Source organism: Prinia subflava, chromosome 8, assembly GCF_021018805.1.
Source record: "Prinia subflava isolate CZ2003 ecotype Zambia chromosome 8, Cam_Psub_1.2, whole genome shotgun sequence".
In the NCBI taxonomy this organism is placed as follows: Eukaryota; Metazoa; Chordata; class Aves; order Passeriformes; family Cisticolidae; genus Prinia; species Prinia subflava.
This window is the reverse complement of record NC_086254.1, coordinates 6,839,837-6,866,833: the sequence shown is the minus strand read 5'-3', so window position 1 is coordinate 6,866,833 and position 26,997 is coordinate 6,839,837. Positions and strand designations below refer to the sequence as shown.

General features: G+C 42.5%; 1 protein-coding gene across 2 annotated transcripts in view; it reads right to left on the bottom strand.

The window, feature by feature from the left end:
* Positions 1-1,147: 1,147 nt before the first annotated feature.
* Positions 1,148-26,997, bottom strand: part of FOXN1 (forkhead box N1) — a 36,630-nt gene continuing 10,780 nt past the window's right edge. The window contains exons 2-9 of one of the 2 annotated variants that reach the window (XM_063402623.1): positions 19,262-19,407; positions 17,544-18,041; positions 15,196-15,306; positions 10,683-10,810; positions 9,782-9,878; positions 4,999-5,206; positions 3,585-4,103; positions 1,148-2,315 (exon numbers count right to left, since the gene is read on the bottom strand). In XM_063402623.1, coding sequence (XP_063258693.1) covers positions 2,014-2,315; positions 3,585-4,103; positions 4,999-5,206; positions 9,782-9,878; positions 10,683-10,810; positions 15,196-15,306; positions 17,544-18,041; positions 19,262-19,381 — 1,983 coding nt within the window. In that variant the 5' untranslated portion in view covers positions 19,382-19,407 and the 3' untranslated portion in view covers positions 1,148-2,013. The remainder of the gene's footprint in view (positions 2,316-3,584; positions 4,104-4,998; positions 5,207-9,781; positions 9,879-10,682; positions 10,811-15,195; positions 15,307-17,543; positions 18,042-19,261; positions 19,408-26,997) is intronic. The other variant, XM_063402624.1, reaches the window with a different exon arrangement.

Genomic DNA, 26,997 nt, shown 5'->3' with positions numbered 1-26,997 from the left:
TTTAATCATAAATATTTTATTACATTTCTGTCGTGTTTTTAGAGCTATGATGCCACTGCACTTCCTCTGGTGTGTTCTTATGCTTTTTTTTTGTTGTTGTTTCCCTCTCCCAAATATAAAATACTGGGAATGCTGCTCATCGTGTCAGGAATATCTTCCAAAGGCCTGTAGTGTTCTGGCCATGATGTGGTTCACTGTGTGCGACTCAGGAGGGGAATTTGTAAGGGGTTTAAAAAGGATTTAACAAGAATTTGGTGCAAATAGTGATTGAAAGTCATGGAGAACTGAGCATAACTCTCATCCTGCTGTATTTTTTTTTTTCCTGGAGCAGCTTGGCCAACCTGGCTGCATTTCTTCCACTCCTTGTTCTCTTTGCAGGAAGAGGGGTTGGAGTCAGGTGAGGATTTCTTGGTGCTTGCGTGAGGGATTACAAAGCTGCATCACATGTGCTCCTCCTAAATCGCCTTCATCCGTCTGCCCTTAATCTGATTTTAAGTCTGGACTAGTAGGAAAGGGTGAGGGTGTAACTTTGGGCCTGGGTTTGGGCAGAGCTCCCACCTTGCTGTGAGACAGGGGCCAATTAAAACCGTGTGTCCTCATTTTAATAATCCCACCTCCTTTATTCCATCCTTGAGGATCCCTCCTCACTTTTTCGTGGTCTAAATCACCCAACCTGACTCAAATTTTAACCTCCTTGGTTTAGGATGTTAATTGAATTTAAATCAGTAAATTGAGTTTACATCATCTGTGAATAGAGATCAGAGAATCCCAGAATGGGCTGGGTTGGAAAAGACCTTAAAGCCCCTCCAGTGCCACCCCCTGCCATGGGCAGGGACAATTCCAGTGTCCCACATTGCTCCAAGCCCCCTCCAACCTGGCCTTGGGCACTTCCATGAGCAACCTCATATCATTTTGGGTTTCTAGACTATTTTCTATAGTGCTGTTCCGTTCCTTCTCCAGCTTACTCTGGGTTTATAGTGCCTCACTTAAACCAACTTATTTTATTCTATTTTATTCTATTTTTCTACTTTTTTATTCCATCTTTGTGGAAAATCAGAGGGAGAAGGATATTCCTGAAACACTGGCCTGAATTTAGGTCACAGTATGAACCTACTGCAAGATTTGGTTCAGCATCACAATAAACCCCACTGGAGGTATCACTTAAAACACAGATGCTCTCTGGATTTTTGGCCAACTGCAATTTCTCTCTTCCTTCTTATCACTATTTAAAAAAAAATCTTCATTTAATGGCTTAACAATTCATATTAATGTCTAGTTTATGTAGCAAAATGTAAGAGGCATGAATGCAAATAATTTCCAGCCAAGTAAAAATTCTACTAAATAGTTTTGTTCTTTTTTATTAAAAAAAGCAGAGTCTAAAATTTCTTTTTAAATACAGTAAAACTTAGATATTTTCCACTGAAGTATATTTGTTGCTTTGGTTTAGCAGCTTGTCCTCTATCTTCTAATACTTGCAGAATTTTCAGTTCACGTTTACCAAAACCCAGAACTTCTTTCAAGGGGACTATAAATGTTTTAATAGGTAGATTTTATATTTTGAGTGGATGCTGTTGCCATCAGTGGCTCCAAGAAATAAGTTAAAATTCTTGTCTCCGAGTTAAATTGTTGTGTGCTGTGAGTTCTGTGTTCATTTGCAAGCAGCTTTCATTAAAGAAAAAAAAGAAAAAGAAAAAAGACGATGAAGAATTTGTTTTCTTCTTATTTCTGGAAGATGAAGATGAGTGGCTTGATAAAATGGTGTTGACAAGTTCAGCTGTTAACCATATAATCTTTAAATAATTTTTTTAATATCTGTCTGTAGAAAATCATCATAGTAAAGCTACATATCCTGCGGGCGAGTTCTGGGAGAAAAAAAAAGAAAAAAGAAAGATAAAATTCTCATTCCCATGAACGCTGACACCACCCAGGGCAGCGTGTGATGGTCAGGACTGGGTTTCCATTCCGATGAATTTTTGAAAACTTTGGAATTTTGGAAATTTTTGGGGGTGTGGTTCACATTAAGGCGATGGGTTTGGAGCCGGGGCTGCTCAGGTACGAAGGGGTCACCGTGTCCAGCTCCATGAAGGCGGAGTAGAGCGTGGTGAGCTGCAGCTCCTGCGCGCTCCCGTGCGCGCTCCCGTGCGCGCTCCCGTGCGCGCTCCCGTGCGCGCTCCCGTGCGCGCCCCCGGCCGGGCCCGCGCCGCCGCCGCCGCTCTCCAGCTGCGGAAAACACTGCGGGGCCATGGGCGAGGATGAAATGAGGACGAGGGGATCCACGGCCAGGCTGTCGTCTTTCAGCTCCTCCCAAAGATTCCCTACAATAACAACAAAAAAACCCCCATTAATGACAGATTCATTCAGCTTGGTGTTTTCTCTCCGTGTGTTTCTTTGTATTTGCTTTTTTTCATCGTTGTGTTGCAGGAGATGTTGGATATTAAACATCTGTGTGTTTGTGATGCCAATTTCTTGGGACTGAGGGAGGGAAGAGGTTCTTCAGATGGTTATTGTTCATCTGTCTCCATAAATTTAAATCTGGGAGAAAACAGCGTTAATTTAAGAAATTTCTTTCTAAAATTATGTTAGAAATGTATATTCCCCCACCCCCCCTTTGTTCTTTATGTCTGATCGTTCTTGAAAGACTCATTACCAAGAAATAAAAAAAAAAAAAAATACTGATGGTTTGATTTCTTCTCTATTTCTCCTTCCCCCTCCAGCTGGTGATCATGGCTGTGATCACAAGCATGGAATATATTGGTGCAAGAATACAAGAAGACACCTCAGAAAATATAATTGAGGTGTAGATCTATTACTGCCTTGGGAAGAGGGAAAGAGCATCCTTTTTAGCAGGGATGTGGAATCAGTATTGATCAACAAGGATGCTGACGTTAATTCAATCAAATTTATTTCTCCTGGTGCTTTTAACTAGACAATTCTCTTGTAAAAATGGCACTGAATAGCTGTGCTTGAGTAGCGTTCAGTTGAAAACAGGTCTGAATTTAAAGAACACATTCTAAATACTGTGTTACAGTATTTAATATCAGCTATTGTAGAAGGGGAGGGGGAACGGGAATGTTTTTTATATTCCTGGATGCAAATCTGTAGCATCCTTAGGAAACTTTTTAAAGATTTCAGGCGAAATTGCACGGTGTTAATATAAAATGTAAAAAAGGTGGGGGTTGTAACAGAGGTGTGGAGATGTAAAAAAAAAGGGGGGGATCTTGTGGAGAATGGGATGGGATGGGATGGGATGGGATGGGATGGGATGGGATGGGATGGGATGGGATGGGATGGGATGGGATGGGATGGGATGGGATGGGATGGGATGGGATGGGATGGGATAGGATGGGATGGGATGGGATGGGATGGGATGGGATGGGATGGGACGGGACGGGACGGGACGGGACGGGACGGGACGGGACGGGACGGGACGGGACGGGACGGGACGGGACGGGACGGGATGGGATGGGATGGGATGGGATGGGATGGGATGGGATGGGACGGGACGGGACGGGATGGGATGGGACGGGATGGGATGGGATGTAGCAAACCCGACTCTCCAAGATAAAAACAGCTCCAACACCTACCTTGGAGATCAAAATCAGTGAGGGACGGATTCAGAGCATCGATGTCATTGCTGAGGTCTCCCTCCTGCAGCAGCGAGTCCTGCACCGTCCTGGCCGGGGAATGCTCGGGCAGCATCTTCATCCCGCAGCTCGGGGGGCTCTGAGCCGGCACTGGGGAATCCTGCGGGATGCTGGGCTGAGTCCGGAGCTGGCTTTGAGCCTCCCCAGCAGGGAACAGGCTCGGAGGCTCGGGCGTGTGCTGCATCAGCGCGGTGGGGATCTGGGGGAAGCCCTGGGGGGATGTGTAGCACTGCTGCCCCCCCAGCAGGGCGGGCAGGGGGCTCTTGGCGTGCAGCGGGGCTCGGTGGATGCCGTGGAAGCCCTGCGGGATGCCGGGGGGCAGCGGGGGCTCGCCCAAGGGCTGGGCTTGCGCTGCCATCTGCCTGGAGAGGGAGGCGGCTGCAGCGCCCGCGGGGCTGCAGGGCAGCAGCGAGGACCGCAGCTTGTCGCTCCTGTCGCCGATCAGCGTGTCCAGCTCTTCTGGAAAACAAGGGGAGAGCCCGTGGCTGGCTTGTCCCTGCAGAGCTTGCAGCAGGGATTGTGGTGTTATTCGGGAAGTGGAGAACAGAAGTGCTAGATCTTCTGTATTAAAAACTCCAAAGCCTGAAAAGGTTTGTTTTAAATTATCCTTGCCAAGTAAGCACGTAATAAATTCTGCTTTTAGGCTCAAAGGTTGGAGACACAAAGCCCACACTGTGTATCCATCTGCAGGGTTACTGTCTGAATTTTGCTGCAGCTGCATGAATACCATGATCACTGAAAGCTTCTATTTTCCACTGACAAACAGGCAAAGAAATGTGCCAGAGAAAGATCAAACCCATTTTCACACCTTGGTCAAAGATGCGTGAAAGAACAGCTGCTACAAAAAAAAATTAATAAAAGTATGTATGATTAGAACCTACGAATCTTTCTCTTGCCTCATCCTTTGCAAAAAAAGAAAAATCTCATTTTAAAGGTTGGATACTTAGCAGTTAATCTCAGGTTTTATTTGATATTCCTTATTTCAGCGTTCTTTTTATCAGAGGGGTTTGGGTTGGAAGGGATGTTGAAGATCATCCCATTCCACCCCCCTGCCATGGACAGGGACACCTCCCACTGCTCCAGGTTGCTCCAATCCCCATCCAACCCGGCCTTTTAAAGCTTAGTGAGATGTCACGACAGGATATTTTCTTGGTGAAGCTTCTCTGTGCTTATCTGGAAACACCTACAAACCCGGGTCTACCTTAATTCTACTTTTAAATTTTTTTTACTTGTTTTGCCTACCAGGAAAAATCCTTAAATGCTTTCCTAAATCATGTCTAAATCCTCTTATGGATCTTGATGAAAAGATCTGGGGAGAGCTGTTTGAAAACCGAAATACTGACAAATAACTGACCTGGCTTTGCCATACTCTTCCTCACAGCAACTGGGTCTTTCCTCTTCCATTTCTGGAGCTCCTCCTGCATCTTGTCAATCTTGGCTGGATTCAGAGCCCACAGGCAGCCCTTCCTAGAAGAATTCCCTGACTTGTTCTCAACTTTCTCAAAGCACTTGTTCAAAGATAAATTGTGGCGCACGGAATTCTTCCAGCCATCTGGAGCTGTCTGGAGAAACAAACTCAACGTAAGAACAGAACTTCCAGCTAAAAAAAATAAATTAAAGATGTGTGTGTATATATATAACTCTGTTTTGACTGGTGAGGTTACAAGAAATGCTGTTTAGGTTTGTGCCTTCTGCAGTGAGAAACTCGTACGTTAGAGGGAAGCCACAAAAATGTTGCAGTCATGTTGTGTGGGAAGAGAGGGATCAGATAAAATAGTAACTGATCTTCTAAGCAAAAAGGGACCTGCTGGATCTTTAAGAGTGAATTTGCACATCACAAGAACGAAGTGTGTAAAAATTCATGTTCTAGAACCAACAAGAAATCTATCAGAATCTATTTTGGAACACCTAGAAATATTTCCCACTCTTTAGTAAAGCACTGTGTGTGCTGCCTGAGCTCAAATTCAGTGTCCAGGCAGACTTCAAAGGGATTTCTCCTGCTACTGTAGGTGTAACTTTGTGTGCTGGCCAATTAAATAACCAAATGGTTTAATCACAAACCCTCCAGAGGAGATACAGGTTTCCATTGCTGATTTATTTTTAACTTAGCAGTAGCAGCTGGGAGGGTCTTTAAACCTGATCATTAAAATGATTCTTTTCTTGTTTGCCAAAAAACCCTCATATTTTCTTTTCAATTCCTCATAAGAATTGCCAAGAAATGGAACGGCTCTCTGAAATGTGGGGAAGCTGTCCGTGGCTTTTGATTCATATTCATGGATGCAAATATTTGTCATCATAACTGTTTATATCAGAGAATTATTGGAGAGAGAGTAGGAGAAATAAATGTGGGTTTCCAGACTTTTTAAAAACGTTAAAAATCAGAATTTCCCTCTTAGATTCATTAAGGGATTTTTTTCTCAGTTTTTCCTTTTATTAATAGGATTCTCTCCTCATAGAAAGCCAGATTTTTGATAGTTTGATAATTTCATTAATTCTTGCCTAGACAAGCAGACTCCCTCTAAGACCATCTTTTACAAATGGATCTGAGTCCATTTTGGCTTTCACAAGGCAGACTGTGAATTCTGAACATACTTTGATGAAATTATTTTATCAGGGTTTAATTTTTGTATGTGCTTTTATAAGGAACAAAACCCCTATTATTTTGTAGCTCGTAAAGAACCATTGTGTGGATCAAGGCATCAAAAGCCTTATTGCCGAGCTGGGGGTCAAATTTAATACTCACTTTCTTAATTAAAAAATAAATAAGTGTGGAATGAAATGTGGAATATTATTTAACAAAAGAGAAACTATTTTCCCTTCAGAGCAGCACAGTTTTTTCCATTTTGGTCCACCTGATGTCAGCATTTCACTATTCTGTCTCAAGGGTGAGACAACACAAATAGTAATGGGAAGGAAGAGAGAGAAGAGAAGAGAAGAGAAGAGAAGAGAAGAGAAGAGAAGAGAAGAGAAGAGAAGAGAAGAGAAGAGAAGAGAAGAGAAGAGAAGAGAAGAGAAGAGAAGAGAAGACGAAAGAGAAGAGAAGAGAAGAGAAGAGAAGAGAAGAGAAGAGAAGAGAGAGAAGAGAAGAGAAGAGAAGAGAAGAGAAGAGAAGAGAAGAGAAGAGAAGAGAAGAGAAGAGAAGAGAAGAGAAGAGAAGAGAAGAGAAGAGAAGAGAAGAGAAGAGGACAAACCCCAAACCTTTATAAAACCTTTTCTGCCACAGGGTCATACTAAACATGACAAATTTTTTCTCCCTTGCAGATAACACTCAAGTAACTCTCTAGCAGTTCCAAAAGTGAATAAAACTGTTCCTCCCAGGTAAATTTTGTATTTAGCTACTGAACAAGCTGACCTGGAAGATTATTCTTGTTTCTTACCCTGCTCCACACCCCCCTGTGTGTACCTAGACAGGATAATTGGTGTTTCTTGCCCAGATGGGAGCGGCACGAGCCTCTCAGAGGTTTTCAGGACGTGTGGGGGTGTAAATTAGGAGATGGTTTTAGAAACTGTCCAAGCAAAAAGCACAGGGATTGATTTTGGAGGCTGCAGCTGGGAGCTGAGCAGGTTCTTGCATTAAACTTGGGATTGCTGAGCTGTGAGAATTCATTTGCCCAGGTAGGGTTTAACACACTCAGTGTGTTAAATGAAAAAACCCCAGTTTTTAAAGCAGATGTGATTGTTAAATGAACAAACTTTGGCTGCTCTTGGGCAGCTGGAATCTCCTTGCTGTGGCTGATTTTGGCTGCGTTCAGCACGGTGGGGAGGGAAGTGCAGAGTAATAAAATCACCTTGGGAATCCCAAAATCCCTGAGGTGGGAAAAGCCCTCTGAGGTCACCAGGGCCACCCCAATCCACGTCCCCAAGTGCCACATCTACAACACTCCCACCTGAGCACTTCCATCAGACCCTGCTGCCCTCTCAGCCCCCTGGCAATAACTCCGATTAAAAAGTTGAAAGCTTTCTGTTACACTCACTAATCACCACAAAAAAAAAGGAGAAAATTATTAAATTATTGTCCAGCCTCACTGATCCTGACCAGCTCTTGAAGTTTAAAGGGTTCAGTGATCTTGCAAAACCCTTTCTCTTTAAATCTAGGTCTCAAGAGAAGGGAGAGGTACATCAAAGACTAATTCAACTTTAGCTGCGTAGATGTTTTTTTTTTTAAGGACGTAGGAGTTGGATTGCTCTGTTTCAACTAGAAATGAGATTGTTGCATCACAGAAACTAAATTTGCTGTGGCAGCAAATCCCAGTTAATTTGACTCGGCTTGTATCATCCCAGCAAGGCTCTGTGTGCTCTTGCACTCATTTTCTCCCCAATTTAAACTGTGTCTCCTCTCCCTGTTGTATCCTGATTTTTAGCAAGCTTTGGTAGCAGCAGCAAAATATTCTTTGCTGATTTTTATGTGATTTTATTTTGCTGAAGACTCTCCAAAAGCAGGGAGGATGGAGGGTACTAATTTTTGCCGTATATTGGGAATTCTCTGCTGTGAAGACCAAAGGCAGACAGGGACTGATGACTGTAAATGCAATATCTGATTGCTCATTCTCCCCTGGTTATTTTAAGGATTGTACAGTCAAATACATTTGGCTGTATTTTGTGAGTAAAATGCAAAAAATAAAGTTGCTACAAAACAGGGAATGTTTGGGTAGTACCCCCTGCACTATTCCTCTCCTACAGCAGTAACTTCACTCTCATCAGATTTTAAATTAATTTTTAAAAAAGATATGAGGTTCTGAAAAAACCAGGAAGGACCAGGATGGTGCCACCTGGCAGAGCCACAGTTCTGAGTCCGAGGGATTCTGCCCATGCTGGCACCAGCAGCAATTGGTTTAAAGCTAATAATTTAAATTTAATTGATCAATTTTATAATCAATTGCGCTGTAAGACAACAGAGAATTAATTTCAGTTTAATCTGATGGATAAACCTGTGCATGCCTGTAAAAATTATTAATGGTATTCCCTCCTCTCTTGCTGTTTTCCTGTGGATTCTCCTGGGATTTCTAATGGTAGATTTCTTTATTTTTTTCTCCCTTCTCTTCCTTGTAACAAATGATGGAGTAGTCAGTGATTCCTCTGGGAGGAAATCTGGGAGTACAGGAGTGTGATGGATCCTGACAGTTCTTCCTCTGTGATAATGTGTGTTTTTCTCTGATTACTGACATATTCAATTTCTTATTTGAATATGTCAACCTTCTTATCTCTGCAAAATTGTGTTAGAACATCTATTTTTCGTCATTCTCAGTGTTCCTTTATTAGAAATGTTTGAACTGCCTTGCTGTGGCTGTTTCAAATTTGCCTGGATTGCTGCAGGGCTATTTGCAATAGGAAACAGGACAGACTCACTGGCTTTATTTTGATTTTTGGGCCTTGCTCACAGCTGAGGTCACCCACTGTGGACTTCAGCCAGGAGCTTTGAAGAATCAGCAGAAATAAAGCTCTGAGTGGAGCAGCACTTGATGATTCCATTACAGCTCTTTAAAAAATCTTAACTAATCCTCCTGCCCTTGGATCCCTGTGCTGACAGAGCGTTTTCCCCTTGCATTCCAAGTGTGAGGAGCCATTCCCTCCTAGCAGGAATCCAAATTTCAGTAGTGCTGCTGCAAACCATCCACCCTTTCCTCCTGTGTAATTATGAGCTTAGTGCCAGGATCACACATTACATTTTCTTTGTACAGGGCAGGCACAGGATGCTCTTGCCCAAGATGAATATCCCAGCTCCAGGATGGAGTGAGATCACCTGGAATTCTCTGCTTCCACACCAGGCTGGAGGTGCTGCAGGTGGCAGAGGAAGCTACAAGACCAGTTCTGCCTGTATTTGAGATCTCAGAGGAAGCAGTGAAGGTGTTTTTAGAATTATTTACCCATTTTATGGGCTGCTGGTGAGGAATGGTCACTGTTATACACCCAAGCTCACAGCTGGAACAGCTCTTAGTGTCTTTTGGAGTTAAATATTCCCACATTTCACGTTTCTGCTGGGTGCAAAATGCTGGGTAGCATTGGGATAATGAGAGTATGGAGAGTGTAATTGGTTTCTATTAATCTCCTAAGAAATGATCCCTTTTCACAGCTGGGATCCCACCCCTTATTCCCTCAGCTTAGAGGGAGATTCCCCTCCCCATCCCTGTGGAACTCACCTTAAAGTAAGGGAAGTGTTCTGTCATGAAATTGTAAATCTCACTGACTGGCAAACTCCCTGTCTTGCTGTTTTTGAGAGCCATGAAGATCAGGATGCTTTAGGGAGAGAAAGAAAAGCATTTTAGCCTCTTCTGCCTGACTCCTCACAACCTAAATTAGATCATTTTTCATACTGTGTGCAGTTACTCTTTCACTGTCATAGCACAAATACAAAGATGATCTTTTGTTGCCACTCAGTTGTTTACAGCAATCTCCTTAACTCCTACAGGTAATTCTCCAAGCTCATCTAGAAGGCCCAATCTGGGTTTAAAATAAAATCAGTTAGAAGGTAGAATCAAGACTCTTAAATCCTGCTGGTGTGTAATTATTGAAGGTTTTGTTTGAATGCTTAAACTGGTGAAGGCCACAAAGAGAATCAAACTAACAGTGACGGAGGGATAATTAAAATTTAATTGTCTGGTCTGCTTCAGGGGCTAAACCCATGTGGTGACTGCCACAGCTGATATGTTTTCTAGGCATTTCCTTGCCCCAATAACTGGGGAAAAAATCAGATTTAATTCAGGTGCTGGAACAGACAACTAAGCAGGACAACTCAGCCTTGTGCTGACGAAATTCGCAACGCCTAAAATTTTGCATTAGAGAAACATCTCCCCCCTTTTTTTTTTTTTTTCCCTTTGGGGAGTGATCAGGACTGCTCCCCTTCTTTACAACACTTAATTTCTCTGTGCCTTGGCTGGCCCCAGAGCCTGGGACGTTCTGTGATCCTCAGGGACAGGACAGAACACCCCGGGAACGAGACAAATGAGAGCAGAACGTGTCGCTGCAAAGGATGCTGGCAGCAGGCCAGGGGTGAACAGGGTATTTCCTGTAAGGTGAGGGCTTGGAAAAAGATTGTATTACCTGTAGGAGTAGATGGGTTTGGGAAACAGAGGCTGCTGAGACTCTTGGCTGCTTTGAGGAGCAATCCTTTGGTAGGGGTAGTGCGAGGAAGCGATGTAAGTCACGGGGTAGCTGCCTCCTGAGGGGTACTGGGGGGACAGCAGAGATGTTATTTGCTTTTTAGCAACAAGCTCCCCAAAATAGCCCCTAATAACAGCATTATGTCTGAGGATACTGTATTGAAAAAAAAAAAAAAAGATTTTCTTCTTTATTGTCCTCTCTGTGAAAATCGTGAGGAGCTGTGTCCTATTAATTGTCCCCAGATAATTCTTAATTTTACAGACCTCAAGGTTATCTCCCTCCAGCCAACTCTTTTGAAGTATTTCAGCCTGCTCAGCCTCCCCTGGACATGCACCCAAACAATGAATGATGCCATTTTATTGACATTAAAACCCCAAAACCACCAGAATAAAACACTTCAATGTTCTCCTTAAAAAAACCAGCCGAGGAAGAAAAGCTGCTAAAAATGCAGGAAGAAGGAGGAAAGTTTTGCCTGAGCCTTATTTGTGTTTGTGTGCTATTTTTTGTTGCTGTTGCTTCTTTCTTTAGATAGAGAGAGTACAGAAAGGCAGAAAATTTGAAAGCATATAAGGAAAAATATCTGCTCCTGAGGGAAGAGCATCCCAAAATCTCTGTTGAAATCGCTGTTACCGTGCAAGGCAGGGAAAAAATCCAACAAACAACAACAAACAACAACAAGAACTTGAATGGATGCACCAGAATATATTTAAGATGAATGTATTATTATGGAATAAGTCAGTGGTGTCACTCCAGGGGTCAGGAGAGCAGCCTAGGGGACATTTTTGGGGTGGTTTCACACTGCCTGTCCACTGCTGGAGCTGCTCCCTGCCTGTTCCCTCACTGCCAATTCCAAGGAAAAGATTTCTCCACAGGGCCAGGAGCTCATGTGCTGTTAACAACCACCTCAAGTGACTTTTCCACTTCATTTTCTCTATCAGGAAGCTAAAAAGAATAGCCAGAACCCCTAAAATCACACAATATTTATGCCACTCTTGCCCTTCCCCTGGGACCAGCCACAGAAGCTCCCTGAGGAACGCTGACCTCTCTCTTCAGGAGATCTCTAAACCTGTCCCACACTAAATGGGATCACCAGGATAAAAAACCAGGAGAAAGACTGGAGGTGATCCACACGGACAGCCTGGATTGCACCAGAGTTTCCATAGATTTGTTCTCAATTTTTAACACAGCACTTGGTCTTTTTCTTTTCTGAATATTCCCTTTTTTTCTTCCCCAAATTACAATTTAAACCTGCTGGGAAGGGACTTTCAAGAGCACAGGAACATGATCCACTTTGTGTAAGATAAAATCAGCTGGGAGCTCTGTACAAGAGGAATTTCTGCCTCTTCCAGATGAATCTTTCCAGGTGCCAGGGGTGAGGGCATGGCCACAATTAAAAGTTCTGTCACATGCTATTAAAAAAATCTACCTGGGTGCCTTCCCTGGTGCTCAAAGGTTGCTGAGCCCTGTCCTGGTGTTTTACTGCTCATGTCCTGTGCCAGGAGGTTTGTGTGGTTCCTCTGAAAAATGACAATGTGGCTCTCCAGACTCACTGGGAAAAATCCCTTGAACATCTTATTAATTTCAAATTGTAATTTTTTTTTTTTTTTTTTTTATTTTTTTTTTTTTGGATCAATAGCTTTGATTGCCCTTGGTCTTTGTCCCCTTAAAATAGCAAAATATTCAAAGTTTGTTTATTTCTTTTATTCCTTCTGTGCTCTGAATAATTGATGTCATTTTCTCTGTAATTTTGTGCTGGCTGCTGGGGTTCTTCTTGCCTGTTTGCTTTTATCTTTCTAACACTGAGCTGCCCGAAATGGAATTTGGAAACCCAGACTGAATGGACTCAGTTGTTTGCATGGTGAAAGAATGAAATGTACATAATTAATCATGTCCTGCCTTGTTAAACTAAATATTGGGCACAATTAGAGTCTTCAGAGCAGAACAGAATTTTTGTGTGCAGTGGGTGCAGATTTTTCCCCAAGAGTAGAAAACTGGGCAATCCCTATGACAATTTTGATTTTTATTTGTTTTAGTGGCTATTTGAAAGGAAACAACACTAAGATAGAGCTTGATGTCATCATGAAAGGCCAGGCTTGGGCGTTTTAGGGATTATTTCAGTTTTATTGGATTCATTAGTCCTTTTTGAGGGAAGGGAGGTGGGGAATGTTCTGGAATGACAGGCTGGAGCTGGTTTTCCAGTCTGCCATGGCATGAAAGGTGTTTTATGGTGGGTGGGTGAGTGACTCCAGCCAGTGCCTGCTGCTTCATTCGGGTCAATAATAACTCATTTTTCCTTCTGAGTCACCACTCCTGTTGTGTCCAGCAAAGGGGAAGGTGAGGCTGTTTTATCATCTGGACAAAATTAATGATGGGGCTGATTCCCTCTCATCCCTCTAATGAAAACCGAGGCTCAGTTTGCACATCCCTCACTCCAGGGCCCGTTCTGCAGAGTGGAACCTCCTTGGAGTGATTGAACTTGCACTGCCCCATTCCAGCTGGAAATGTAAAACATTAATGATGGGGCTGCTCCATGCACAAGAGGTTTTTCCACTTCTTCTCAGCTGCATCCTGTGTTCTTTCTCATTTTCCAGCGTGTGATTATGGCACAGGGATAGCAATTGTACCTCTTTTACTATTGTTTTTTTAAATTCCTGAGCAGTAGAGCACGCTGCCAGACTTTTTCTATATTAACATTAAGCACAGGTATTGAAAAGTCTGCTGCATTTAAGGGATTTGTCCCAGTGCCAGGCTGCAGGTGGATGGAGGATTTTCCTCTTGGTGCCTGCTGGATCTTGCCTGGCAGCTCCCAGGAGCTTTAAATCTGGAGATTTTTGGAATGTGATCAGTGCAGGAACAGCACTGGTGTCAAACCAGCAGGGGCAGGGGAACGGTGCCTGCTGCAGGATGGATAAAGAAATGAAGAATGTCCCATGAATTCACAAGTTAATGGGGTTTCTGCACACAGAAATGGCATTTTTATAGTGGCTGAGCTATATGGAGCTGTGACATATCCACAGTAGTTTATATTTGCAGCTGAGCCTTTTTTTGGCACCATTTTGGGACCATTTTCTTCTAAAATAACAATAATGGATTTGTAAGTTAGGATGGTGGTGCAAGAGCACCTTTCCTTTCCTTTCCTTTCCTTTCCTTTCCTTTCCTTTCCTTTCCTTTCCTTTCCTTTCCTTTCCTTTCCTTTCCTTTCCTTTCCTTTCCTTTCCTTTCCTTTCCTTTCCTTTCCTTTCCTTTCCTTTCCTTTCCTTTCCTTTCCTTTCCTTTCCTTTCCTTTCCTTTCCTTTCCTTTCCTTTCCTTTCCTTTCCTTTCCTTTCCTTTCCTTTCCTTTCCTTTCCTTTCCTTTCCTTTCCTTTCCTTTCCTTTCCTTTCCTTTCCTTTCCTTTCCTTTCCTTTCCTTTCCTTTCCTTTCCTTTCCTTTCCTATTTATATTTATATTTATATTTATATTTATATTTACCTTTTATCACTTCTACTGAGTTTTATGGTAACAAGAAAACAACACAAATAAATTAATTTTGGCACTGTCAATAAGAATTTAAAGATTGTTGCCTTTTTGCCACATGTCAGGGAAAAATAAAGCTCAGAAAATTCTGGCTGGCAGAAAATCAGTGTAATAAATGAAATAAAAAGCCAGGAGTGATGAGGTTGGTTTTTTTTTCTTGTTTGAAATCAGCATATTTTTATCCTGAAGATCTCACTGAAAATTTTATACCTTGCAGGTAATCGAGCCTAAAAGAGGAAAATTTCAAAGCACTGAACAGCAGCAGCATTTACACCTGAAGGGAATTATTCCAAATGTCAATAACAAAGTTACATTAGAGAAGAACAACCCTAATCTTGCACATTCTCCTGCACCATCAGCATTTTTGTCAATTATGCTTCAGCTGAATAATCTTTCTCTGGGGATGATGTAAGAGGCAAAAGGTTTCAAAAGAGATGTGTGTGCCACCAAGGAGAAGGAAAGTGAGCATCATTTTGCTGATCCAATTTTACTTTAAAATTATTTTCTGTGTTTGGTCTGAATTTTAATGGTCACATCTATTTAGGGTTTTTTTTCCTGAAGTTAAAGCACAGCTAATTAAGATCCTGAAATATCAAGAGTTATGTTAATTATATTTATCTGGCTTCAAAGCAAATTTTCTTGAGTGCAATGGTGAAAATATAAATATGCAGCACCAAGATTCCATTTCCACAAGTTTTGGGTTGTTTGTTGTTTTTTTTCCTTTCTTTTTTCCTAATGCCCATCTTAAAATTAATTTAGCTGTGGTTCTTTTCCCATCTTATTCTCACAAACAGAATGCAAGCACATAAACATGGCCCTGCAAAGCCAGAAATTTAAAAGTGTTTAAAAATCCTAAAAAAAAAAAAAAAAAAAAAAAAATTACCACAATTATTGTACCATTTGAGTGCTAAAAATCCATTTTTTTTGTGTGTACTGACCTGATGGAAAGGGTGTGAGGGGCAGTACATCTGCTGCACCTGGGGCTGGTAGCAATAGAGACCAGGCTGCCCTTCCAGGGGGGATGTCCTGAGCTTCAAGTCTGAATCCTGCTGGAAAATATTCAAAGAAGGAGTTACTAGAGAAAATAGATTCATTTAAAAGAGGATAATTCTGTTAGTCACTGTCTGGATTTCGTTATATTGACTTTTTATGTTTTATATTGATTTTTTGGGGTTAATTCTGTTTTAGTAAGGGTTAATAGAGGTTGATTTAAGTTTTAATGGTGCAGATCTGGGGATGATCCATCCCTGGAAATGTCCAAGGCCAGGTTGGACGGGGCTTGGAGCACCCTGGGAGAGTGGAAGGTTCTGCCCATGGCAGGAGGTGAGACTGGATAATTTTTAATTTTAATTTTAATTTAATTTAATTTTTAATTTTTATTTTTTCCTGCATTTCCATAGTTACAGCTTCAAAAAAAAAAAAAAATCCCAGGCCACATTCCATGCAAAGAGCAACTCAGAAAACATTTATATTTTGATTTTTTTTTCTCCCTGCACACACAAACCACACACTCCAGCTTTCACAAGTGTCTCCCTCTTTTTTTCATTCTCCCTGATTTTATCTTGCAGGCTGGCAGTGCCTCCAGCTGCCTCTGGAATTTTGGCATCAGCTGGAGGGTGAGGTCTGTAATGCACAGGAAAGAGGTGGCAGAGAAAAATCCCACTGGGTTCAACCAAGAGGCAGGGAAAATAAAAAATGGAGGGATTCAGTTAGAATCTTATTTTTTCAAGAATCCAATAGCACTTATCCTTCTGCTTTAAAAACCATGCTTTTATGGCATTTTAGTCTGTCTGAAAACATAAATAAACATGTGCACATTATTTCTTGTATTATTTCCATTTTATATATAATTGATGTAGTATATCTAATAGATATAAAGTATATCTAATAAAATGTCTTTTATGGCATTTTAGTCTGTCTAAATATATATATATGCACATTATTTCTTATATTATCTATATTTTTGTATATCATGCATGTAGTATACCTAATAAATATTTTTAAATATTCAGTATTTTTATGGTATTTTATTAGAAGCACAAATTAGACTCGGTTTGATGTCCACTGCTAATAAACATCTGTGTTATTTTGGTGAGCACCAGATGAAGATTTTCAGAAATCCCAACGTTCCAGCAGAGTGAAAATTATTTAAAAGTGGGAATTGATTTAAAAGTGGGAAGTTGGGTGCTGGCAGAACCAGGGGAGACACAACAGGGAGCAGCTACACCTGCTTGTAAAGGGCTCCTGCCTGTGCATCCTGCACATCCTGCAGCCCAGGGATTTGGGAAGACAATGGGAATTATTATTTTTTTTCCCATCAGCTGCTCATAGGTTTTGCCCTGAACTCCTCTGACCCAGATGAGTGTTTATCCAGGAAATAAGAGATTTAGATCCATTTCCTCCTTAACCTGGATGGCTTCAATCCCCAGGTATGTTCCCTGACAACATCTCTCCATTCCCTGGTCTTAATCCAATTAAGACTTTTTTTTTTAACCTCTCTTTTATTTGGTAGCCATGAATTCTTCCTCTCCAGCCATTCAGAACCAGCTCAGGGCCCTCCTCTGGCAGGTGGGGTTGTTCTTTTTGGCTGCAGTAGATTGATCAAAATACACTTCACACCTTGGATCACAGCAGAGATACTGTGGAGGGTGATTTAATTTGCTTTTCAGGGATCTCTGCTGCCCTAAGCAGGCACTTGCCTCGATCTAGAATTGAAATCAGCCCAGGTAACTTTACACTGCACATATAAACAGAGCTGATATTTATTTTTGGTGGCACTGATGTCCTAAAGTTTCTCTTCTATTTGTACTGAGAAAAGTCCAGGTGAGCTGAGGTGTTGGACCAAATCTGCTCCACATCCTCAGGCTTGCAAACACTGAAAACATGTTTTGTGAAATTCTGTATCTTGAAAACACCAGCTGAAGGCAAACCCTGCTTTCGGGGAGCAATGGGATATTTAGGATTTGTGTTCCTAAATAATCTAATCAAAAATAATTTGTCCTTGTGCATCCTTCTGAGGATTGAGGAAACGGCCAGAAAACAGAGAATAATTAGAATAATTAGAATATTTAGAATATTTAGAAATTTTAGAAATTTAGGACTATTTGTCCAATAGAAAATACTGGACAAACAAACACGGATACGTCCAAATACGCTTTACGTGAGCTCCAGCCTGTAGAGACAGACCCATCAACACCAACGTAGCCACACCTCAACAAGAAAACCCTTCCAAAAATCACACTTTGGCCACAGAAAAGAGGGAAAACAGCTACAAAAGCCCACTGACCATGACCTGAGAGCCGTGCTCCTGCCCCGTGGTGCCGTACTGGAGGCTGCCACACCACGGCTGCTCTCCGGAGATGTTTGGGATGTGGGTGGGAAACGCCTCCGGCTCCTCAGCCCCCGGCAGAGCCTCGAAACCTTCCACGCTCCCGTGGCTCTTGTAGGGAGAAGCTTCTGGTGGCAGAGCCTGGTGTGGCTCCTGGAAAACCTCCTCGCTGATCTGCCTTTTGTAAGGGTGGAAGGGGTTCCTGCTGCTCTTGAGGAACCGGTCGTAGTTCCCGGCGGCGTTCTCCTCGTAGCTGTAGCGCCGGAATTTTTCCGTGCTGAAGGGTGCCTTGAGTTTGTTCTTGCCACAGGGGATTCCTTGGCTGGCAGGGTACCTGCCCTGGATCTGCTCCTGGGATGGGGAAGCGGGGCTGGGGCTGTGAGAGGATTCCGAGCTCCTCCTTTCTGTCCTGGTGTCTGGCTCGAAGGGTTGGCAGCTGTAGCTAGGGTTGTCCTGCTGTTGTCCAAAGAAATTATTTATTTAAAGGTTAGTATTTAAGTCTGAGCAAAAATTTTTATGATTTTCATCAGTTAGTTAGTTGTTACGTAAATTTTAAAATTTAAAATTTGTGTTTTAATGGCGTTAAAAATGCATTTTTAATGGTAAGTATGAAGTGGCTGGCTCTGACCACCTTCATGCAGAGAAGCCCTGAAAAGATCTCAAGGGTTTTTTGGTTGCTTGCTATCCAAAATTATTCAGCAATTAGTAAATAAAAGCAAGGCCAGGTTGGACTGGTCTTTGAGCAGCCTGGTGTAGTCAGTGGCAGGGAGCTGGATGATTTTTAAGGTCCCTGCCAACCTGAACCACTCTGTGATTCCACCAGGAAACTGAACTGTCCTGGAAAAACAGAGCACCTTAACTCCCTGATCCAACCATTTTAGGGAAAAGCTGAGGAAGATCAAGTGATGAAGGATTAAATGACAGGAATGTGATAAGTGCAAGTCTTGTCTCCTGCGAGTTTAGTCAAATCAGCTTGATCTCCTCCCCTGGTGGTGTTACAGGCTCCAGAGCTGGTGCTCGTTACATCACTGCCCTTCATTAAGGTGGCCAAACTCATTTGGAGACACAAGACAGGCTCTGGGCAGACAATTCAACCTTCCTGTCTCATCTCCTCCCCTCCCTTGTGCGCTTCAGCAGAGAGAAACCAGCAGCCCCAAAGTGCTCTTTCATCTGGAGGAGAAAGGGCTGAAGCAGGGCTGCAGTCTGGGTGCAAATATGCAAATATGCATATTTTCCCTGCCATCAGGGGTGGGTAATTACTGGGATGCCTTTGAGAGGACACCCAGCAGTGAGGAGCAGGGTGCTGTGTTCAGGGAGGGGGGAATGGAATGTCCTGTGTCCCATAAAAAGGCAGAGCAGATTGTTGAGTGTCCCTTCCCTCCTTCCCTCTCCAAATCCCAGCTGGATTTGGAGAAATCCCAAGAGGGAAATCAGGATTAATCCAGTGCTTTCTGCAGTGGAACACAGCACAGCTTTTCCAGTCATTTTAAGGAATGGAACAGGACTTTTAACTGGAGTTTAGGATTAGCTGAGCAGGATAAATCAGGTTTCTACCCTTCAGGAGTTAAACTTTCAGTATTTACTTTATCACCAGTAGGTTTGGTGAGATTCAGCAAGAGCTGAATGTTGATTCTGATCTTTGAGGAGAGAGAACAGATCTGGGGCAGTTTACTCACACTGTGCTGAACTGGGGATATTGAATCCCCCTGTGCCTTCATCAGGTCCTGCTGGTCCCTTTCCAGAGGGTCCGAAGGGGAAAATTTAATGTTGGATTGGTCCTGGAGCAGCGAAACCATCGCCAAACCCACGTGGGACAGGAACCCTGTCAAGGCAAAAATCAAATTACAATAAGAACTTTTTAAAAGCTTGAACTGTGAAACAAATCCCTTGTTGGGTGCAGGGGGCTGGACAGGCTTGGATATGCAGCTGGAGCCATCCTGAGGAATTCCTGGTGCAGTGGATTTATTTTTATTTTAAATCTCTTAAAGAAATGTTCTGTAGATGTGATTCCAGTGAAGATGTGGTATGGGGTTTTTATGGACTCACCAGACAATTTTTTTGTAAAAATTAGCACTTTCTTTGTCTTCTGTAGGGTCATAAATTAATGAAAATGTATTGTTTTGGAGTTATGCAAATTTAGCAATGTCACTTTATTGAGAGATTGGGATATGAATGCACCCCAGTTGTTTTCAGAGGGACTATATATTTTTTTAAAAAGGATATTTTTCTATCATTACTCAGACTGATGGTTACAACACACTTATATTTTCACTTTTGTTTTTTATTAGTCCCAATCCCTTCAGCCTCTCTGTTTTGCATGACTTAAATGTATCTGAGATATGCAAATGACTTCATCATTCCATCCCTGTTTTTGTTAGTTGGATCTCCTCTCAAGTTCCCAATCTTTGATCTTTGGATATAGGAGCCATATCTGATGGTGTTCTTTGGATTAAAAGGAATAAATTTAATCTTCTGGTGTTTTGTTCTCTACCATGATTTTGTTTCCTTGTTCACTGTAACCTTAGAGTAAAACAAAAGCAGGACATGCATTCTTTTGTCATGCACCAAGCTTGTAGCTACATAAAGGTGTTTGTGCTCATAATTTCGATTTCAGGTGAACAAATTAGGGGGAAAAAAAAGCCACTTTAACCAAGAGTTAATCTGCCAGGTCTTTGCCACGTGTTGAAATAGCTGTTAGGTAAATATCTAAGGGGTTTGTTAGGTTTGCTTAACAAAGACATATCACCTAAAAACGTGGAAACCTTTTTCTCTTTTTTGCCTTTATAGTTCAAAGAGAAATCTGTATTTATGATGAGTAAGACTGCACTGCCCGGGGGGATGGAGCACAATGGGGCTTGGAAATCAGGAGTAGGAAAAAAAAACCCGATGTGAGATAAAGTTCAGAAATGTCCCAGGCACAGGCTGCTCTCCCAGTGGCTTAACTGGAGGCTGATGAGAAGAGAGATTCCTCATCTTGAAAGAAGCAGGTGGGAAAAGTGACAGCTTTTGTGAGATATGTGAGTGTCTGTTTGTAATTTGTGAGTGTTCCACACTGTCTGCCCTCCCCGTGCTGCTGTCCCACTCATCTGCAGGTTATATAAAGCTGTCTCTTTTATACTGCAATTTTTCAATTTATTGCCATTTATTTTCAATTTAGTCTTCTTTTTTTTTTTTTTTTTTTGCAATTTATACTGCAATGACCTCTCTTTAATACTGCAAATTTTCAGCCTTGCTGCCTCATTTTTGTTTGGAGCATTAGAGTTTTATTAAGAGCTTTTGCACAGGGACAGTTCTTGCTTGGTGACTTCTTCAGAATCCTTCCTGAAAGCAAACTGAATTTATTGGGGTTGTTTGGACTATCAATACAAAAGGTCCAGGGAAACCAAATCATTCTTGTCCCTCCCCTCTGAGACCTTTGCCAGGCTCTGTTGATGAATTCCCTTTTGGTGGGGAAGGAGGAATCTTAGTCACATTTTAGACTACAAAAATTTCCCTCTGTGTAGGGAAACTGTTCTCTTTTTATTAAATGAGAAGCAGCCATAGGGAAAGTATTTTTCTTTTTTTTACTGTTAGATGAGAAGCAGCCCTATACTTAAACAATGCCGGGCTGATAATCTGGATTCAGTGGTGGATATTGAAAGCCTTTGTCAAGGATCCATTTTGGAGGATCTCCCACAGGGGAATAAATCCCAAAGCACAATCCCAGTGCTGTTTCCAGTTTCCACACTGGCTCCAGCAGCTCAGTAAGAGCTGCAGCTCCAGGTTCTCCTCATCCTGGAGCACTCTGGATGTGTCTTGCTGTGGGAGACAAACCCCTGGCTGTGTATTCTCATTTTCATTTTATTCTTGGAGTCCAAGCTTCTCACTTCAAAAGCCATTTGCAACTTCACCCTTGCTGAAGTGTCTCACAGCAGGCTGCACATGCAGATCAGTTTAAACTGAAAAATCTTTGCTGTCACTGTTTATTAAATCTTTTTTTTTATATCCCTTATAGACACTTCATTTTGTTAAAAGAACATAAACAAACAAAACCCACAAAAATACCCAAACAAACAACCAAAAAACCCCAAACCAAACCAAAAACCAACCCAAAACCACTTTGCATTGTTAACACAGATTTTTAGCAGAGAGAAATCTCATCACTCACTGACAAATCTTCTTTAGGAGCAGAAATTACAGCCAGGGGAGGCTGCCAATAATCAGGATTACAATAAATCATTTGCAACAAACTGTTCCTGGGCAGACAGAGCTCAAGGAAGCTGTGGGCTGCCTGCATGTAGGATGTGCTGAAGCAAACAATGATGCTTTGATTTGGAAGGAGGTATCTGATTATCCCAGCTGCAGCTGGAACCAGCTCACGCCGTTTTGGCCGCTGTAAATGTTGCGTGACCGTGGAAGGCTCCTGTGATAAGGGAACCACCTCCAAAACCAGAGACCAGGGAGAAGCTGTAACCTCAGCTGGGTGTTGGGGTAAGCAAGGCAGCAGCAGCTGATCTATTAGCTCTGCTTGAATGAGCCCCGTGGCAGAAATCCACGGCTTCAACAATCCTCGGGTTTGTGTCTCCTCTGCCTCTCGGAGCCACCTGAGCTCGCTGCGTGTTGCTGTCAGTGCCCTCTCCAGCCCCTGGAGCTGAGATTGCTTTTCACAAGGGGTACTTGGATGTTCCCCAGCTCCTAAACCACCCACGAGAGGTGTTTGGATGTTCCTCAGGTCCTAAACCATCCACAAGAGGTGTTTGGATATTCCCCATCTCCTGATCCATCCACAAGAGGTGTTTGGATATTCCCCAGCTCCTAAACCATCTACAAGAGGTGTTTGGATGTTCCCCAGGTCCTAAACCATTCCCAAGAGGTGTTTGGAGGTTCCTCAGGTCCTAAACCATTCACAAGAGGTGTTTGGATGTTCCCCACCTCCTAAACCCTCCACAAGAGGTGTTTGGAGGTTCCCCAGGTCCTAAACCATCTACAAGAGGTGTTTGGAGGTTCCTCAGGTCCTAAACCATTCACAAGAGGTGTTTGGAGGTTCCTCAGGTCCTAAACCATCCACAGGAAGTGTTTGGAGGTTCCTCAGGTCCTAAACCCTCCACAAGAGGTGTTTGGATGTTCCCCAGCTCCTGATCCATCCTCTGTGCCTGCTGCAGGCAGCTCCCTGAGCTTGGTTTGACACCAAGCCCTCTCATCTCTGCCCAAACCTCTAAAAGTTCCTTTTCCCTTCCACATCACACTGATGTTTCCCAAATAACCCTTGTGGGATCTTTTTTTGTCCCCTCAAATCTATGAAAAAGGAGCCACAAGGTTTCAAAATTCCATTTTCCCTTTTAAAAACCCATCACACGTCAGTCAGTGATGTCGTGTGCCAAATACCATGGAAGTGCCCAGAATGTTGTGACTAACACTTGTCATGGAGACAGGAATATCTCTACACAGAATTAATTATGGAAAACGTTCAGAAAAGGGATTTCTTAATAAAAATCAGGGTGTTTTTTTTAAAGGTTTTTAATGGGTTCAAGGCTTTTCTAAGGTTATTTCTGCCAGGCTGACACTGGAGGTTGTGCTGGCTCATCCCTGTCACTTGGGCTTGCCCTGGTTTTAGGAGACATTTCCAGGAACAGGACTGGAACCTGCACAGCCCAGCACTAAACTCTGGTTTGGCCACATGAATTCCTCATTGCTTCCTTGCTCCTCTTTGCAGGATGTATTGGAGCTTGATTACAGGATACCTGAATAACTTTACAGAGCTTCTAAGGGCTGTAATTTCTTTTCTTCTGAATTTAAATCTGCCAGAGAATTTGTTTAATTTAACTGTGCTGTTTTTTGCTTTCTTATTCAAGGGTTCTGAGCTCAATTCTCTCACAGTTAGCTGTGATTGCTGCCCATAATTTGCTACCTCTGGAAACACCTTTGGCATATTTAGAGAAAAACAAGGTTAATGTGACAATCTCGAGGATGAGTGAAGAATATTTGCAATTATAAGACCCTTTCTGCATCCAGTGACACGGGTTGTGTTTGCTGCCAGCTTGGTAGTAAAGTACTGAATTCCTGCAAGACAGGGATGGCATTTTTAATTAAATCATTCCAGATTTATCAGGGTTTCTTCATTAAGGGCTACCTGTGGGCAAGGGTGACTACCAGGAGAGCACTGGGGACAAATTGCCACCATGTCCAGCAGGAGCTGGGAACTCTGGAACATCCAGGTTCCTCCTGGATGAGAAGGTGGGGAGAGTGTTTGCAGCAAGTTTTTAATCTGCTCTAGGAACACATTTATAAAAAAACTACACCTCTCTGTTAAAAATAAACCCTCAAAAAGGCATTTATCCCAAATGTATTTTATGGGAAAAAAACCCCCACCAATATTTTTAGAGGCAGAACCAGGAATTTGTTTTGGCATTGCAGAAAAGACACAGGTGATGTTTCACTGTGATGTTTGGTCCAGGTTCAGAATTTTAGTTTTTATTCTTACATTTTATCCTGCATCTTTTACTCCTGACAGCAACAGTGAGGACAGAGGGCCCTATCTGTGCCTGCAGAGAACTTTGTGAATTATTACATTTTTCATATTTTCCCACTTTTTTTCCAGATGAGACATAGTAATTTCTCGTTCTGAAGCCATTCCACACCTCAGATTACACTGTAAGGATTTTTAGTTCTGCTGACACCTTTCTGGGATGGAAAGGGCAAAACCACTTGTGGTGTTTAAGATGTAGGCACACCATGGTGGTTGCTCTCCAAGCACACAGAAATTCCCTCAAAATAGAGAAAAGCAGATTATAGAGCTTTTTCTCAGCTTCATTGCAGGTCCTGTTTGTCCTGGGAATGGATTTTACCTCAACTCCTAAAGTATTAATTTATGTAGAAGTAGAAAGGCTGAACAAAAATTCACACAGTGTGGCTGAAACAGCACTACAAGGATTCCCTGTTTCTTGGAGGCTGGGCAGACTCATCCTCTGGGGAGTTCTTAATAAAGAAAAGTCCCCCACACGAGCTGAACTTGCATAATTAGCCCAGCAAAGAGGGAACTCAGCACTGAACAGAAACCAAGCATGAAAAGGTTTAGCTGAGAAGGTGAATGAGTTTGTCAGGTGCCCTTGGTTTTCCCCTCACCTTTTCCCTCCTCATCTCAAACACTAAAACACTTTTCTAACTCCTCAGTTAAAGTATAAAATAGATGTCAGCTCTCCCTACCAGCCCTGCAACTCTGCCAATATTTTCAAACCCAATCCTTTGCATACCCTGTCGTGTTTTCTGGATGAATGGTTCTGCTGCTTCCTGAAGGAGGGGGATGAAATTTCATTGCTTTATTGTAGACATCTAAGCACGAAGTCAGACACGGTTCCAAGGGCTGGGAGCAGTTAATGTGATACAGAAACTGTGATTCTGTCCTGAAGAACCAGCTGGGCTGGCAGGAAAAACCAGCACAGGAGATAACGGCGTTCGAGGGCTGATGGCAGCAAAGCTGGGACTGAATTCTCTGGGCTGAATTCAGAGTTTTACTCTGGCTCTGGGGAGTGTCAGAGAGGAGATACCACAAATACAGCAAAGCTGTCAACACAACAAAATAATTCCTAGGAAGAGGGAAGGGTAAAAACCAGCTACAGGCAGTAAATTGAGTGATAGGTGAGGAGATGCTTCCTTTGGCTCAGGAATTAATGAACTGCAGATTGCTGAAAGGTGGGGAATGGAGCAGGGAATGATCTCCTTCTCCTTCTCCAGGCATCCCTCACAGTCCTGCACCTGAGGTTCAGTGATGGGGCATTAACCTGTGCCTCACTCTTACACTCTTTTCTACAGCCCTGTTTCACACCATCATCTGTGATCTTCTTTCTCCTATAATTATGCATGCACTCTCCCATGTATTCCTTTCTCCATCTTTTCCTTCCTTTTCCTTTTCCTTTTCCTTTTCCTTTTCCTTTTCCTTTTCCTTTTCCTTTTCCTTTTCCTTTTCCTTTTCCTTTTCCTTTTCCTCTTCCTTTTCCTCTTCCTCTTCCCCTTTTTTCCTTTTCCTCTTCCCCTTTTTTTTTTCCTTTCCTCTCCCTGCAATGACATTCTGTGTCACTTCACTTTCTTCTATCACCTAATAAAGCCTTTTAATATATTCCAAAGTATCCCTTTCCTTTCTTTGCCTATCTTGGTTCCTAGTTTCCAAAGCAGCTGATGGGCTATCCACAATATTTCCTTTGCCCACAATATTTTGTATAAGGTTATTTTTTCAGAGCCCACCACTCCATTTGAATGGAAAGGCAAACTCCAGTTTAAAACCAGATGCTAAGAGTGGACACTGGTTAACGTTTCCAAATATTTGAGGGAATGTATGAATGATATGAATATATTGAATGATATAATAAATAATGTTGGGTCAGGGATTGCCAGCTCCTCCAGACCCAAAATACAGCAAATCGTGGCCCCTGTCCTTGCTGCTTGTGCCTAATAAGAGATGATTAATGAGCAGCTGTTCCCATTAATTACCCACTGATACCTCAAGGGCCACCTTGCACCCCATCCATCCTCTCTGGGGAGGGGACACACAGGGTGAGGACTTTTGGGAGCCTCCCAATTTGTTCCTTTTTTCTCCTCTGGGGTGAGTCACGCTCATCTCCCTGTGACTTGAGAGTTCACCTTGGGCTCTCATGCCACCCCTGTGTCTTTATGAGAAGGTGTGGAGGATGATCCACCCTAATGGTTTCTGTTGCTGGCTGTGGCAGCATGTTTTATGACGGGCGTGGTACATTCCCATTTTCTCTGTTGTGCCTGTGCAGCCCCACCCGTGGCCACTCCCACCCTCCCACTGGGAATCGCCCACAGTAAGCTCTGTAATTACCTTTATTTGATCTGAGGAATGGATTTGGGAATCTTATTATTACTCAGCACAGTAGTAAGCTGAGGATGTTAAAAAAAACAAAACAAAAAAAATCCCCCAAACCCCCCTTTGGATGGCTGATTCACCCAGTGTGAAGTGCAGGAACATCACAGACACCAAAACACAACCTCAGGGGCTGTTTAACTTCAGTTTTCTTTGGTTTTTCTTTGGAAATGTCAGACTAGAATACTTGTAAACATGTAAAATTTCACCTGTTTCAAATTCCTAATGTCAACAGGCAGAGCTGCCCTGAGTTAGTTTTGAGTGGAACAGATTCTGTTGGTTTTACATGGAATTAAAGTGAATCAGCTCAAACTACAGCTTGTACTTGTTCTACATGTTTACTCCAGGCTAGACAGTGCAGTTTACACTCTGAACCTCTCAGAAAAAAACAATTTATGCAGCCAACAATGCAGCACTGCTTCAAGCATTTATTTTGAGGGGAAAACTTTGAAAAGGAGAAAAAAAAATCCACCCAAACCTCAAGACTAAAGCTCCTGCTCTGACTTCAGAAGATCAAAGGTCTTTCAGCATCCAGGTAACAACCAGGAGCTAATC